Genomic DNA, 17,117 nt, shown 5'->3' with positions numbered 1-17,117 from the left:
GTTCATGCCTCCCATTACAAAGGCTAGAAAGAAGACTATCTTAAGGCACTGTTCACACTCTGGCCTTCATTATCCACGCTTAATACCTTTCCTATTTTCCAGCGTTAATGAAATTTCCTGCCGGAGCGGGCCTTCTGGACGGACAGGAGGACTCTTTAGATCCGCAGGCTTGTGCAGCAGAAAGGGAATTACAAGCCCCTGATGTCGAGGGGCCGGCGTATTCTTCAGGTCCTTGGCCTGGCTATTATCTCATTAATTTTATCCTCTTTTTTTCAATACAGTTCATTTCCAAAGGCCGTCCTTTCCATTAGGGTAACAATTCAACAGAGAGCTGTGACACCGCTGCCAATGAAAAGCGACTGGGCGTTTGGCGCAGCTCCATGCCCTCTGTTACAGCCATCCTTCCCCTCGCCCTCCTTGCTGGTGGCTTTTCCCGGCCAACGCCGGGTTACATGTCACTGAGAGGGAGGAGGACGCACAGTGGGTGTGTTGGGGCTAAGCAACCACTTGGGAACAACAGCTTGGCTTAAGAGGAAAACAGGTTTCCTACGAATGAAGTTCCCCCCTCCCGCTCTTCTTTATGAGCTCAGGTTCCACTGTGATTTTTTGATATAAAACATGTTTTACCTTCAATTTTAAATCTCTTACAGCTCCTATAATATACATAAATTTAATAAATAAACTAATAAATAATACTCTATAAATAACAGATGTGGGCAAAGCTCAACCCAATGCATGTGTTCAGCTGCCAAAATCCCCCCGCGAAGCATCACCAGCATTTCCCAGTGCGCAGCATCTCCTCTCCTGTTGTGTTTGCATCGGGACTCCCCACAATGGTGTGAACATGTGTGGGCAGGGGGTCCTACCAGCCCCTGTCTGCATCCCCTGGGCTTACTGCTCTGCAAAATTGCACCTCCAGTTTCTGGGGGGTGAAGGGCAGAGGAGGAGACCTCTGGAGTTAAAGGGGAATAAATACAAATAGAAGTAGCAAAGTGCCCTGGGGAGGTGTTTAAGGTGGGTTGTTGGGGTTCTTCCCACCCCGCAGTGGGGATAACCCCCATTAACTTTGACTTTTTAGATAGGAGAGTTTCCAGGTGAGGAGCTGGGCTGTTTGTAGAGCCTTCGTGGAGGCTAAGGGGTGCTGAGGACATCCCTACTTGGACACTTCCACCACCTGGAATATGGAAATAGAGATGGTCAGGACTCCAGTGAGCTCAAATTGAGTCCCTGGATGAGACTTCAGTCCAGTAGCACTTGGGCCTGAGCAGATGTTCTGCAGAAGCTTTGCTTGGAGGCCACCTAAGATGGTCATTTTTCTCTATCAAAAATGCAATGACTACAAATTGGAGGAGGTTCAACCCCACTCTTTTTGCAGGTGTGATCCTTTTCAGTGCTTTGTGCCATAATTCTTGAAAAATCCCAGCGGGAACATCCCTAACGGGAGACGTGACACCAGTAGTTCCTTGTATTTGGGGCCTGACCATCCCTAAGGACTGCCAGGAAGGAGAGTGTGCTGCTGTGCACATCGCTGCTCTGTTCCTTTTATACCGGCTTTTTCTTTTTAATACTGCTTTATAAAAGTATAAAATGTTTTATAATCTGCAGCTGTTGCTATTTGCTCGGCAGCTGCTACCTGCTTGCTCTCTACTCACATACCAGGGGTCAGATGCCACTGGGTAATAACTCTTGATAAATGGTGACTTTCGAACAAGGAGCGCCAGAGTGTGCAACCACTTCAGTGGGTTGAGTGAGTGCAGCAAAGCAAGAAAATAAATATCCTGAGGATCTGGGCGATTCAACCAGCCAGGCTCTTAAACTGGTGCTTAAACCAGTGCTGTTTAGGCTCAGCCAGCATGAGCAGCCCCTAGGGCTGTGCACGATGTTGATGTTACAGACATAAGAGGGAGGTTCGTTCCTCGCCCCCCCCCCCCCTTTTTTTTTTTTAAAAAAAAAAAAAGTCCACTGATGATTTTCCAAGAAAGTGCACTGCGGGTAGGAGCAGTTCTCTGAAGCTATCATTCAAAGCAGAAAACCCCTGCTCAGGAAGGTGTGCCCATGCCTGGAGAAATGGGGTGGATTTGGGGTGTGTGAAGCCCAGGCTGGGGCTGGATGTGTGAGGAGAGCTGAAATCCAGGCAGCAGCAGGAAAAGATGCTTCTCTGGAGCGTGCTGTTGGTGTAGCTTTGGTGCGCCGTGGTTTTTAGGATTGGGATATCTCGAGAGATGAGACCTGGATAGCATTTCTCATATATGTGTGTGTATGTCTATACAATAATATAATCTATATTATTGAGTATATATAAAATCTTACTTTCTATATACAATGATATATTAACTATAGAATATCTATAGTTATATAGATTCATATATAGGTATCGAGATGTCAATATAGACATACGATAGAGACACAGATATATGTCCATATAGATACCTCTAGAGGATATATATTTCAATCTATGTCAAATAAATTTTTATATAGATTATATATTAACTATACAATATGTATAGAGAGATATATAGATGTAATCTCTCTATAAATATATAGAGATATTGTATATAGTTTTATATATAACTTAGATATATGTCTATATATCGGTATAGTTTATGTATGTCTATAATTTTATATAATTTATAGATATATAAGTTATATGTCTATCAACACGGGCTATAGATAGTTTTCTATAAATATTTTTATATATAGTATATATTTATAGATATAGATACAGATATAGTGTGTATATATAGATATTTATAGATATCTATAGAGTATATATCTATAGATCTCTCTGTAGATATCTCTATGTCTATTGTTACATATATATTTATGTATGTGTGAGCATATATACACACACACAATGCTATGTCTCTGTCAAATGCAGAGGAGACAGAAGGGCTTTGCTTGGAAACTTTGTGTTTAGGGCAGGAACAAGTTTTTGCTGCCGGTGGAGCTGGGGCTTTGGACACCCTCCCCTCCATGCCCTGGCTGTGTGGCTGAGCCTGGGTCTTCTTCCCTCCCCTCTGACAGACTGGAAGAAAACGTTAAATATGTATTATATGTAAAAGAATATATCTATTATCTCCAGATATTCCTGAATATATATAATTCAATAGCTATTCAATATATCTATTCAATAATATCTGAATAATATAAAATACTTTAAATGGCAGTAGTAGCTGCGCCTTGTATCTCTATCAATTATCTCTGGATATTATTGAATATATATATTGAATATCTCTAGGTATTATTGGATATATATAAATCCATATATGTATTCAGTGTATATATTTAATCATATCTAGAGATAATTGATAGGTAATAATATAGAGATTTATGTGGAAAGGTATCTATATATTATTATATATAACGTATAGAGAATATATTTCAATACATATTCGGTATGTATATTCAATACTATGTATATTTATATATATATACATGTTTGTATATATGTCTATATATATTATCAAGAGATAATATATAGAGTATTCCACTACATCTATAGGTTTATATGTATAATTATATATTTATTATACAATATATATTTATAATATTTATGTGTGCATGCACACACACACACACGTATATATGAAGTTATATCCAGGCCTCATATTTCAGCTTTTGGTAATGTTTTCTACATGTTCTGCTGTGTTTTCTGTGTTGAAATCAAAGCAAATGCATCTCTGGTCACTAGCTGTTCCCCTGATGCTGCATGTATTGGGGGATTATAGATGCAGCCAGCTCTCTCTCAGCAAGCAAGTGCTCCATCCCTGACTGTAATTCTGACTGTCCATTGCAATCAGCAGCTCTGGCTGTTTCTGTCCCACAGACCTGGAAGCTTTCAGAAGGCTTTTTTCCAGCTGTGTTTTCTGAAGAAGACTTTACAGAACTTCCTTGAAGGGACTGATGCTTACAGCTCAGTGCCAGGCAAAACAGGAGCCCAAAAGCCAGCAGCACTGCAGTCCCCATGTATGGTGGCATGGAGCATCCTGGTGATCTCCCAGAGCTGCATCACCAGGAGGAAGAGGAGGAGGAGAGCTGAAGCTGAGCTGAGTCGTCTTGTCACAGCTGTGGCGGTGCTTTGCTATATTATGACACCTTTATTAGATTTACCAAATGGCTTGGGTTGGAAGGTACATTCAAAGGCCATCTAGTCCAACCCCCCTGCCATGGGCAGGGACATCTTCCACTAGAGCAGGTTGCCCAGAGCCCCATCCAGCCTGGCCTTGAATGTTTTCAGGGGTGGGGCATCCACAGCTGCTCTGGGCAACCTGCTCCAGTGTCTCACTACCCTCAGTGTAAAAAATGTCTTCCTTAAATCTAGTATGAACCTACCCTGTTTTAGTTAAAACCATTCCCCCTTGTCCTATTGTTACAGACCCTAATAAAAAGTCTGTCCCCATCTTTCTTATAAGCCCTCTTTATATATTGAAAATCCACTATGAGGTCTCCCCGCAGCCTCCTCTGCTCCGGGCTGAGCCCCCCCAGCTCTCCCAGCCTTTCCCCGCAGCAGAGGGCTTCCAGCCCTCGGACCAGCTCCGTGTCCCTCCCCCGGCTCCGCTCCAGCAGGTCCCTGCCTGGCTTGTGCTGGGGACCCCCGAGCTGGGCTCAGTGCTCCGGGGGGGTCTCCCCAGAGCGGAGCAGAGGGGCAGAATCCCCTCCCTTGACCTGCTGGTCATTAGGTACTTGATATCATTTTTATTGGATGCATTAGAGACCATTCTCCATGTCCTGCAGCCAATGCTGGCTGCAACCTTGGACTTGCAAAGGTTTGCTGGGTGGTCCATGTGTGGCCCTCATGTCCTTCCTGCCATTGGTACCTTTACACAACAATGCCACCGCTACGGCTCATTGCAAGTAACCTGGTTTTGTAAAAATTAAGACATGATGCTCCTCTCTGGAGCAGTTTCATGAGGACCAAGCCCTGGGGAAACTGGAAGCAGGGCAGCAGCTTCTTTATGCAATCCCCATCCTCTCCACAAAAATCAGGCAGCAATTCTCCAAGCTCGGTAGCCAGTGGCAACAGCCCGATGAAATGAATAGGCTGTCACGCTAAGCATTAAGAAATGTAACTATTACATTTTACAGTTCTCTTTTTCTTTGCAGCACATGTTCATTTAAAGGTAATGCTCTCCGGGGTTTGCATTCTGCTGATAGGATAGCGGGATCTTAATTTACAGATATTCTCCAGTAATGCGCGGTTTATATACGTTCTGCTAATAGCATTATGAGCATAGTTTGGACTAATACAAAATTAGAGCTCTAATTTGCATAAACAAATTACTGTTTGGATTAGTGCTAAATGAGGAAGACGACTGATATTTGAGGAGATTTGATTTGGCTGCAACGGCTCTGTTTGTATAACAGCATATGTACAAAAATGAGCTGGGTAGCTCCGCATGGGCTGGGAGGGAGTTGGGATAATGCAGAAGATACTGGGTCATGAACTGGAAGGTTTTTTGGTGGCGCATGAGCCCCTCTGAGACGTATTTGTCCCTAGGGTGTCACTTCAGAGCTTACTGTTCGTTCAGAATAATCTTACGAGCAACACTAACTGGATTGCAGCTCATGACCGATCGCCATCCCGCTACCTCGCTACAGGGTTTGTGGATGTGGGGGAGAGATGGGGGGGCTGAAGGTCCCCAGTGCCTCCCCATCTGCTTAACCCTGCTTGGGTTCCAGCATCTGCTAAATGGTGGGTGACAGTGGTCTCGGGTGACTCGTCCCCTTCAGGGATGTAGCAAAACGCTTGCAAGAGCCAGATTTTATAGGAACATAGAATCATTTAGGTTGGATCATCACTTAGATTTAAGATCACCAGGTCCAACCATTAGCTCAGGACTGCCAAGTCCACCACTAAGCCATGTCCCTAAGCACCATATCTACATGTTTTCTGAACACTTCCAGGGATGGTGATTCCACCGCTTCCCTGGGCAGCCTGTTCCAATGCTTGATACCCTTTCAGTGAAGAAAGTCGTCCTAGCATCCAATCTAAACCTCCCCTGGCACAACTTGAGGCCATTTCCTCTTGTCCTGTTGCTTGTTACCTGGGAGAAGAGACTGAGCCCCACCTGCCTACAGCCTCCTGTCAGGCAGTTGTAGAGAGTCATAAGGTCCCCCTGAGCCTCCTTTTTTCCAGGCTAAACACTCCCAGCTCCCCCAGCCACCCCTCATCAAACTTGTGCTCCAGCCCCTTCCCCAGCCCCGTTGCCCATCTCTGGACATCCTCCAGCATCTCAATATTTTTTTGCAGTGACGGGCCCAAAACTGAACCCAGGATTCAAGGTGTGGCCTCACCAGTGCCCAGTACAGGGTGATGATCACTGCCCTGGTCCTGCTGGCCACTGTTTCTGGTACAAGCCAGGGTGCTACTGGCCTTCTTGGCCACCTGGGCACACTGCTGGCTCCTGCCCAGCCGGCTGTCAACCAGCACCCCCAGGTCCTTTCCCACTGGGCAGCTTCCCAGCCGCTCTGCCCCCAGCCCGTAGCGCTGTGGGGGGCTGTTGTGCCCCAAGTGCAGGACCTGGCACTGAGCCTTGTTGAACCTCATACAACTGGCCTTGGCCCATAGGTCCAACCTGCGCAGATCCCTCTGCAAAGCCTCCTGCCCTCCAGCAGATCAACGCTCCCCCGTAACTTGCTGTCATCTGCAAACTTCCTGTAAGTGCACTTGATCCCCTCATCCAGGTCATCCATAAAGATATTAAACAGGACTAGCCCCAGTACTGAGCCCTGGGGAACAATATTTTAGGGGCAAAATAGTAATATAAAAGTTATAGTACCTAATAACAATGCTACCAAAAGTACCAAAGCTTGTAGAGCTCCATGAATTGGCTCAGCTCAGGGGAGATCCCACATTGCTGATTCCCTCGTGGGACCGCATCCACGTTTCTTTTTCTGTTTGCTGCTGGGGCTGGAGCTGCAAGCCAAGGGTGTGAGATGAGGCATCAGCCGTGGCTGCGTGGCCTCACCTGAATGCTGTTTTGGATGCACCAGGCTGCCTATTCAGAAGTACATACCAGCAGTGCGGATCAAAGCCGTGCCATTTGCAAGGCATTGGGGCCTATAGGAAACACCTGCAGAGTTTAGGGACAAACATCTTTGTTGTGTCCTAGCAGGCTACGGTTGGGCGTGGAGTTGACATTCAACACGTGGTCCCTTCTGCAGCACTGCTGTGGGTGAGCTGAAAGAAAGAAAAGGCTTTTTGTTGCATGGGGGAAGGAGTAGCAGGAGGACAGTCCTTGAAGTTGTGGGTTTTTTTGGTGTAAATCACAGGGGATCAGAGCATCTCCTCTGTCTACAGCAAGAGCATCCCTGGTTCCTTGCTGCATCACCTCCATCCTCAGATAGCTGAGGGTTTGCTCACGAAGCAGCAGCTCCTTGCAATGTCATCCATAGTTTGGGCTTACCTTGACTTATGTTTTCTTGTAGATCCCCGCTACTGAACCAAACACGCCTGTCACCTCAAGGCGGCAAGTCCCAGCACGTGCAACAGAGATGGAGGAGCAAAGGCTATTGCTGCATTGGTGGGGTGATGTACCGAGTATCGGCAAATAAACTCTCCAAGACTTCCAGCACCCCTGGCCGGGGCAGAGACCTGAGCACCAAGAGCCCTGGCAGAGCAGGTGAGCAGCAAGAATTTGTCCCCATCTGCGTCCAAAATCCAAAATCCAAAAGTCCCAGCTTCAGCGTTCAAAGTCCTATAACCAGAATTAACCGCCACCAACAGGGACTTTTAAATGCTTATTCCCAGCCCATGTGTTGCAACTCATCCTCTGGCCTTGCAGGAGCCCAGATGCAAAGGTGATGGATATCCCATCGGTGCCAAAGTGCATCCCCCAGCTCTTCTTGCTTTACAAAAGCACTGAAGCTTTTAGAAGAAATGAAAGATTTAAGAAAGTGGAGGCTTTTCTTCACTCAGGCTTAGTTTAAGCTTGTAGAGATGCACCATTAAACTTGTTTCTTTTTTTAACTTGAGCAAAATCTTGGGCGGCTTCAGGTGCCACCACAAGATTAAACCTATTTGAGATGCTTATCAAATTACATTCAATATTGACCTAAGAAAATCTGGGAGGATCATTCTGCAGATAACTGTGAAACAGGCATTTTGACACTGTTACCAGCTTTACATATAGCTTCAATTAAATTTGTGGTTTAGCTCCTCCTGTACTTGATGCCTCAAGTGTGGCTCTTGGGAAAGACCAGGTTTTTAACTGTGCTCAAAGTATTTTTTTTTTAAATTTCTACTTGGGGTCAAATATTTTTGCTCCATAACTACTTTATTGACAAATTTTGGGGACAGTTAAACTGGGAAAGGCAAAGCCAATGGCTTTGTGCTATTGTTTTTCTTTGCTGGAAGGATGAAGTGTGCAGAGATGAGTATGTTCGTGGATGATGCTATAAAGAGGCAATTTAATGCCAAAGTCATTTTATGTACAGTGGGAAAGTGGATGAAGAGAGGCAATAAATAGTGCAGTGTCGTTGAGAGGTGCAGCCTCTGAAACCACCTGCACCCCAATTGATGTGAGTGTTATGGGGCATTCTGGGGAGGTTTAAACCCACAAAGAACAGGATTAGGGAGGGAAGGAGCTTTCTGCAGACACAAAAATCCCATCAGCAGGAGAGCTGAGCAGCTCTGGGAAGTTTGAAAAGCATGAGGAAAATTAGGAGCAAACAGCAATATCTCAATAAAGAGTAAATAACTCCCCCCTGACGCTTGCACACAGCCGGAAAGTGGAGAGGGAAACGAGAGGCAGCCAGAAGAGGGACGGCCAGTGATGATAAATCCTTACTGCACATCATTGCTGGCAGGGAGGAGGGCAGAGATTTAGCTTAAACCGCGGATTAGCTGCCCTGGCCACCCAGGGATGGGAAATGAAGACGCCTGCAGATGATGGCAGAGATGAAGATGCTGCGGTGTCCAAAGGGGCACGGAGCCGATGGAACATTACTTTCAGGTAATCTCCCTTCTGAGAGCATTAAAGGGATGCTTGGCAGCGGTTTGAGGACAGTTTGCGGGTGTTTTTGCAACTCAGCTCTGCTCAGGACAGATTTTTGGTGGCTGACTGGCCTGTGACATCCTCCTTGTTGCTGGCTCTGCAAATAAGTATGTGCACGCTCATGAGCTTGCGTCCATATGGTTTGTTCTGGAGTCTGCAATCCTACCTGCGAGCTGTTACATCCTTGGCTTTGGTGCTGCATCTGGAGGAGGATGGGCAAGGATCAGCCTTTAGAGGCATGGAAAAAAAGGCAATGAAGTGAGCTCAGGGGTTTGTAGACCAAGCAAATCCTGATGTCAGCGATGTCAAGACCTTTGCTAATGGCAGTGGGATTTTCCGAAGTCACTGTAGTCAGCTGCACAAAACCAACTCATGGGTGGTTCTGCCATAAGCACCATCGCCACATGTTGAAGGTGTCACCGAAGGCAGCAAACATCTTGCTGGAGTGCAAGAAAAGGATTGAAACCTAACAAGAAAGCGAGTCCAGAGCAGGGCCACAAGGATGATCAGAGGGATGGAGCACCTCTCCTATGAAGACAGGCTGAGAGAGTTGGGGTTGTTCAGCCTGGAAAAGAGAAGGCTCCGGGGAGACCTTGCAGCAGCCTGCCAGTACCTAAAGGGAGCTTATAAAAAAGAGGGAGAGACTTCTTAGAAGGGCCTGTAATGACAGGGCAAGGGGGAATGGTTTTAAACTAAAAGAGGGGGAATTCAGACTAGATATTAGGAGGACATTCTTTGCTGTGAGGATGGTGAGACACTGGAGCAGGCTGCCCAGAGAAGCTGTGGATGCCCCATCCCTGGAAGTGTTCAAGGTCAGGTTGGATGGGGCTTTGAGCAACCTGGTCTAGTGGAAGGTGCCCCTGCCTGTGGCAGGGGGATTGAAACTAGATGATCTTTGAATGTACCTTCCAACCAAAACCATTCTATGATTCTACAAGTCTTATGAAACCTCCAAGACATGGGCAGGGAAGATACTAGATCTGGTTTTGGGGCCAGATTTTGGGACAGACTTGGACCACTGGGAAGGGTCCAGGAGAGAAGTCATGGCTCGAAGGACTGGAAAGGTGGAAGACCTGGGTCTGTGCCATCTGAAGAGGTTGTGATGGAGGGGCTTCAGGTGCCCAAGTTCATGAAGAGCTGCCAAGCAAAGGGGAAGGATGTCTTGTCCATGACAGCCAACAAAGGGTTTAAACTTTTTCAGGAAGGGTGCAGGGAGAGCTTTCAAAGGATGAGGATTATGAAGTGCTGGATTAAGTTGGCTGTGTTGACTCTGAAATTTCCATTATTGGGATTTTTTAAAGAACAGTTCGGCGAGGATACAGTTGGAATAGGACCTGCCTTGCAGCAAGGAGGTGGACTTGACTCAAGCTGCTGCCTAATTTGTAGTCAACACATTGGTGACTTTAATTTGGGTGCTAGGAGATAGTGGGAGGACTTGACTGTCCACCTTTGTGCTTAAATCACTATTTCTGCTGCTGTTTGGAGCACCGAGACAGCCTTTCCCAAGCCCAAATATTGCACATTCCATATTTAAAATGCTTTCCAGGCTATTGGTTTTTTTCATTTATCTAAGTGCAAGAAAGTCTCTAAATTTGTCTGGTCACTGGGAAAGAGCAAAGTCACGCACAGGCAACTCAGCAAAGGCTGATGGATTCAGCCTGTCCATGTATATCCACCGCTGGGCTGGGACCAAGCAGAGAAACACCAGCTCAGAGTGCAATTTCTGGAAGAGCAGTTGAGCCAGTGGTATGACAGGAGGATTTTTGCAAATTCAGGCATCAGCATTGCTCTTGGGGTTTTGCTGGGGGGCATTTGGGGTATGGGGAGAGCCCTGGGGCTCAAGCCTTGCAAGGAAACTGTGATGTTTTTCAAGAGATTTAGTTTGCGGAGGTGACCTAAAGCAGCTTTAAGAAACAAAGGATCAGTAACAGGCACAGGATGAGTGTGCACCAGCAAGCACTGGGTACTTTTATGGATGCTTTTCCTCCTTTTTGATCTCAGTTTTAAAATGATACTTTCATGGAGATGTGCAGTTGCCTCGAGGTTGGCAGGTCAGACCTCCTGGCTGGTGGTGAGAAGGCAGCTGCTCCCCATTGTGGTTTTCTCAGGGGTGATGGGGCACGGAGCAGATGTGATATCCCCACATCTTTTCTTCCCCACTGGTACCACGTCCTTTAGCAAGGTCTTGTTTAGAGAAACAGGTTTAATTAGTTCCATTTTGGGACAGAAGGTCCCTTCCAGGGTTATTTTCTATAAAATAGAAACCCATCTCATTAGTTGTTTTTTTTTAAGATACTTCTTCTTTTGCTGTAGTCTCCTTCCCCCTGCCATGCAGCACATTGGGTTTGTAACTATAAAGCCCTAGTTAACTGGTATGTGTCAGTATTTTCATGTCATCTTTCAGCTCTTGATACGATTCATCCTCCTTTGCAAGGATGGATTCAACAGATACCGATGTCTCTTGCTTTACAATAACTGGGGCTGGCAGGGCAGAAGATTTGTGTGTGCTATTGGGTATGAGCCTTCACATGTTTACTCAATGCTCTGTGTTTTCAACACTTGACAGAGTTTATTTAAAAGATGAAAAAAACAGCTTTTGCTTTCCCTTCCAGTGCCAGACGCTGTGTGTTTGGGGTAGCAGAGAGATGGGAAACACTCCTGACAGTTTAATAGCTTGGAGTTTACTTACAGTGGGTTATAATTCTGTTGTTTGCCTGAATTTATTGGGTTGGTATTTTGTCTCTTCGTGGCCCAACTACAATAAGAAACATGATGCTAGTCGCTGCAACTGATCCATCTGCACTGTCATACCATCCCCACCAGCTGATTTACTGATGGATGCTGGTGGTGAGCTAAAATTTTGTCCTGTGGATGCACTTCCTGCAGCCCTGTGCTGTATTGGGGTCAATCCTGGAGCTACCAGGAGCAATAAAGCAACTCATCCATCTCCCGGAGCAAGGGGAAGAGCAGGGGTTTTGCCATGGTTCATCTGCAACCTGCTTTATTACTGGTGGCATGGCATGGGGGACACATGGCTTGGGGGCAAAGAAAGCGTCATTGCAAACCGGGAAAAGTTTCTGAAGGTGTTTTGAGCATAAAGAAACTCCCTGGAATGGTTCGTCTTTTGGGGCATCGCAGTGGTCCATGCAGCTGCTGAGAACTGTGCTCTCATCACATGTGTGGGTCTGCTCCCAGAGGGCTTGCTGGAAGTTCTGAGCTTGTCTCCTGAGCACTGCGGATAAAATGTGGAAATAAAAAAAGACTTTTTGCCTTCCTAGCTGGCCAGTGAGCTCAGATGTACCTCAGTACTCAGATGTACCAGTACTCAGTGTACTCAGCTGCTTGAGCAAGAATGGAAAAGGCTCAGAAGAAGACATCTACCTGCAAACGCAGGGCTCCACCCCTGCTCCTTGCCCCTGTACAGGACAAAGATGCAGTATCAAACATGGAAAAGCTCTTTATCCCTGGGATAACTAGTATTTCTGAAACAACGTATTTTTCACTTTGCAGAATTATTAGAAAATAGGCAGCGGCATGGTGTGGAAAGTATTCGATACGTTGCAATTAATTGAGCAAGCGTAATAATTGGGTTTCTCTGCTCACAACAATCCTTTCCTTCATTTCTTTCTACAGCTGCTAAGATGTTATTCAGGTACTTGAGGAATTTCTATGAAATTAGGGAAAGAAGCAAAAGGTCCTGGCAATAAAGCATTTCACAAAGAAATTCAAAAGGGAAAATAAAAAAAAAAAGCACAGCCCTGTACAAGATTGAAAGCAGCAGAAACCAAATTAAGGTTTGACATTGTCCGGAAAGCAGCCCTGACCCCAATCTAGGCACGAGCCACTGCTGCTGCAGTGAGAGGTATTGCACACCCTGGTCTGGGGCTGCCTGCAGTGGCGTTTTGCTGGTGTCCAGGCTGCTTTCCATGGGCAGATCTTCACCTGCATGACTTTCTCATCCTCCGCTGAGGTTTTACCTCCTGGGAAGCCTGCAGGAGCCCCAGTGGGACAGAAGGCTGGTGGCTTTGGGGACACTGTAGTGTGGCTGGGCTTCACCTGCTGGAGGAATGCTCACGGGTGGCAGCCAGCCCCTCAAGCAGTGTGATTTTATTTATTGGTAGTTTTCAGTTTTTCTCTACAACAGCAGGATCCAGAAGTCTTGGAGACAGCCATGATTGCTGAGCTCTTAAAGGTGGAGGTTTAAGAGGAACCTTTAAGTTCTCCTGAGCTGCTAATGCACATCTCCCAATACAGCTGCGATGGTGGCCCTGACCACAGATGAGCAAATTATTTTGAAACACGTGTTTAAGTTCAGCCTTCCATGGCTGGGGGTCTTTCTTTGCATCTAAACACACTCCCTGTCTCCATCCTGCTGCATAACAGCCCCTCTTGCCTCAGTTTCCCCACCCTGCTGTGACAGCATCTTAGTGTACAGCTGAGGAGACTGAAGATGCGAGCTCCTCTGCTGCATCACGCTGAAGATGGATGACTGATGCTCATGAACATGATTTCAGATGCAGTGGGAGAACTCCATGCTCAGTGAAAGGAGAAGGAATATAACCACGGCACAGGGAGCCAAGCACTGCAAGAAACTGCGCTCTCGGCTCCTTGTTTACCAACTAATTTTAGAAGTGCTGAGCGCCACAGAAACACACTTTTCACATTTGCAAGGATGATAAAGTGTTCAGCTGTATGGTTGGGCTGGCTGAGGACTTGCGTAAATGATGCTTCCTCTTCTGAGCCACTCAGCTTTTTTAAAAAGGAAAGGAGGGATTTAAGATTGGAACATTTTCACCACCCATCCTCTGCCACCTCTGCTTGGTGGCACTTTTAGTGCAGGTGTTCAAATAGGAATTGGAGGGGTGTTCACCCCGGTGTGCTATGCTTTGCCTCTTCCCCCAGTCTGTGGCTGTTAGAGCAGCTCATCTGGCACCTGGGAACATCCCAATCTGCAGTAGCTTGTTTGCTGATCATGGCCTCAGCTTTCTTCCTTTCTGTCTGCAAAACACCTGGAATGTGTTGGGACCAGGTGGTGGCAGAGTAAGAAAGAAGCTGGTGGAGGAGAGGCCAACCCAATGCACCAAGGTGTGAGAACAGTGAAAACTGGAGTGTTGCTTTCCTCAGGTTTCAGCTGGTTTTGGTGTCACTTGTGCTGGGGCTGGCTTGTGCTCAGTCCCCTCAAACTAAATTCCCTGGTTTGGGGATTGCCTGATCCCTTGCCCTTCTTGAACTTAATCCCTTGGTCCCTTTTGAACTCAGTCCTTTGGCTTTGGGATTTCTCAGTTCATTACCCCTTTTGAGTTTAATGTCTTGACCTCTTTTAAGCTCAGTCCCTTGTCTTTGGGATTGCAGAATCCCTTGGCCCCTTCAATCTCAATCTCTTGGGTTTGGGATTGCTCAATCTCTTGCTCCTTTTGAGCTCAATCCCTTGTCTTCTTTGGGCTCAGTCCCTTGGTTTTGGGATTGCTCAATTCCTTACCACTGTTGAGTTTAATCCCTTTGACCCCTTTTGGGTTTAATTCCTTGGTTTGGGGATTGCTCAATCCCTTGGCCCATTCAATCTCAGTCCTTTGGTTTTAGGATTACTCAATCCCTTACCCCTTTTGAGCTCACTCCCTTGGCCCCTCAAGCTCAATCCCTTGGTTTTGGGATTGCTCAGTCCCTTATCCCTCTTGCATTCAATCCTTTGGCCCCTTCAGTCTCAATCCCTTGTTTTTGGGATTGCTCAATCCCTTACCCCTTTTTAGCTCAATTCCATGGTACCTTCAGTCTCAGTCCATTGTCTTTGGGATTGCAGAATTCCTTGGCCCCATCAACCTCAATCCCTTGGTTTTGGGATTACTGTCCCTTGGTTCCTTTTGAGCTCAGTCCTTCAACTGTGGGATTACAGGTGCTGGTGGGCAGGGACCAGATGTCCTTGAGGAGCACCACTGGATCCAGCACTGGTGTAGACCAGAGCTTGCAGAGCTAAGAAGATGCGCCACAGGAGCCACTCCAGGCTCCTTGCAAGGATCTGCTCGTACAACAACAACCAGCCTGGAGCGTGCTTCATTAATTGAGGTTGGTTCACTAATAAAACACTCGTGACAGCCTGACCCAGGAACATGCATGTTCCTGTTAGGAGCTGGGGTGTGATCAGACAGGAAAATGTGAAAAGCTCCACTCGTGTAGTGGCAGCTCATCCCTTCTTTTGCTGTTACCTTCTAGAGAGTGAGGGCTTCTGCTGTCCAGTGAGGAAAATAAATTACCCCCAGCAGCTGCTAGTGCTGATCATCTGAAACAGTGGAACCCACTTAAATGAATAATAATTAAAGAAATAAATTTCCCCGAGTGCCAGCCTCAAAACTTTTTGTTCAGCAATAAAGCGGAGAGCCTCACAAAATGAATCGCTTGGCTGTTTCTGAAGTAGGCTGCTGTGCCGTGGCAGGCGAAGCAGGGCTATAATGGGACCCATTAAAGGAGCCGGCATGGTTAAAGGAAGCCTTTCCTGGGTGCCAAGGTCATGTTGAAACAGGCTGAGCTGAAGTGAGTGCAGCTAATGGCAAAACCCCTTCCCTTGATGAGCAAAAATTAACGCAAGCTGGGATGACCCTGTTACGATCATCCTTGGGTTGGAGCACTGGCCGGTAGAGCTGATTGCCTGCTAGCTGCTCTCACTCGGGCAAAGCCCTGGTTATTTCTCTCCCTGTGTAAGATTTCCATAAATTATCCTTGGTTTGGGGAAGTTGAAGCAGATGGGCAGCAATGGGTTTGGTGCTGGCCGTCACTCTAACAATGTCCTAACCCTCTTGTGCATCTGCTGGCCCCAATGCACTCCGGCTCTGCAAGTTCTCCCTTTTTTTTAGGCTATTCCAGTTTTCCACAGCCTTTCCACTGTATAAAAAATAAATTACTAGATAAGATACACAAACAAACCTTTCCACATGATGAGGTCCTGGTCCTTGAGCTATGCCCTAGGAGCAATAAAGTCCTTCCTAAATAATTAAGCAGGTGATAATTAACTGCACTCCCTCCCTGCGATATTTGCAGCCGATTTTTAATGGCAAAGGAAAATTTCAAGTGTTGTTTTCAGTGTGCATTTTTTGCATCGCAAGCCCTTGGGCGAGGGAAGGCTGAGCAGAGGTGTTGGAGCTGGATGGAAGCATCCCTCTCCCCACATAGGCATGCTGGAAAGCACCAAACATTGCTCCCAAATGCAAATCTCTGCCAACCTTTCCCTGAAGGAGAAGGATCAGGGTGCAGGAGATGGACAGCCTTGAGCTGTGTTTTGGGGGGGGGGGGGGGGGGGGGAAGTCCTAATTAATGTACAGATGTTGGTGGAGGGGTGCAGCATCTGACCTGCTCGTTTTAAGCACTTTTTGTAGTTGTGGAGCCTTTGACAGGGATAAATTGTGCCTCTTTCCCCTTTTCCATCAAAAGCTGGAATTTCAAGCAGGAGGCGAACACTGCAGAAAACACCATGGGACTGCTTGGCTGTGGATTCCTTCAGAGGAGCAGGATGAAAAAAAGGAGTTAGGCTGTAGCCCCCGCTATTAATCATAGCTGTAATCATGCATTTAATGAACATGACAGCTCCCGCTCCCTCCGGAGAGATGCGTTGAGTCTCACGACTGGGTTAGGTACAACAATCACTTCTCAACACTCGCGCTTGATAACGCCGAGAGCCGCCGGAGCAGCCAGTGTCAGGTTGGGATGATGCATTAAGAGAAACATCCCCATTTGCACGGGCTATGTATTTCCTTACAGATGATGCGCTTCAAAACAGCTAAATCATTAAGAAGGAAAAGGAAAAAAAAATGCAGAGAGAGAAAACCACCTGTCCCTGATGCAGGGTATAAAATATCAAGCCTGATGCCGCTGTGCTGTGTGTAATCAGTTAAAAAGCCCTTAATGTGCAGTTCTTGATGCTCTCCCCAGCAGCTCTTTTTTTTTTCTTTTTTTCTTCTTTTTTTTTTCCTACCCCTGTTGTTCCCACTGCCTTTGAGCATGCACAGGGGAGGAACTTGCCATGCCACTTATTTAAATCTCTGCAGCAAGGGACATTTGCAATACACAGGAAAGCATGATGTGGGATGTGCGAGTTGCTCTCCTGATCCGACAGCACTGCTCTGTCCTAGTCCT

The 17,117-nt window shown here is 46.5% G+C and overlaps 1 protein-coding gene across 1 annotated transcript in view; it reads left to right on the top strand.

Moving 5' to 3' along the window:
* The window catches only part of ZC3H3 (zinc finger CCCH-type containing 3), a 186,878-nt gene that overhangs the window by 121,046 nt on the left and 48,715 nt on the right, over positions 1 to 17,117 (top strand). The window contains exon 5 of the mRNA XM_080381129.1: positions 7,429 to 7,622. Within this exon, the coding sequence (XP_080237255.1) occupies positions 7,429 to 7,622 (194 nt within the window). The remainder of the gene's footprint in view (positions 1 to 7,428; positions 7,623 to 17,117) is intronic.

This window comes from Falco punctatus (assembly GCF_963210335.1).
Source record: "Falco punctatus genome assembly, chromosome: 3".
In the NCBI taxonomy this organism is placed as follows: domain Eukaryota; kingdom Metazoa; phylum Chordata; class Aves; order Falconiformes; family Falconidae; genus Falco; species Falco punctatus.
Note: the sequence above shows the minus strand (reverse complement) of the source record. Positions and strands in the feature narration are given on the sequence as shown.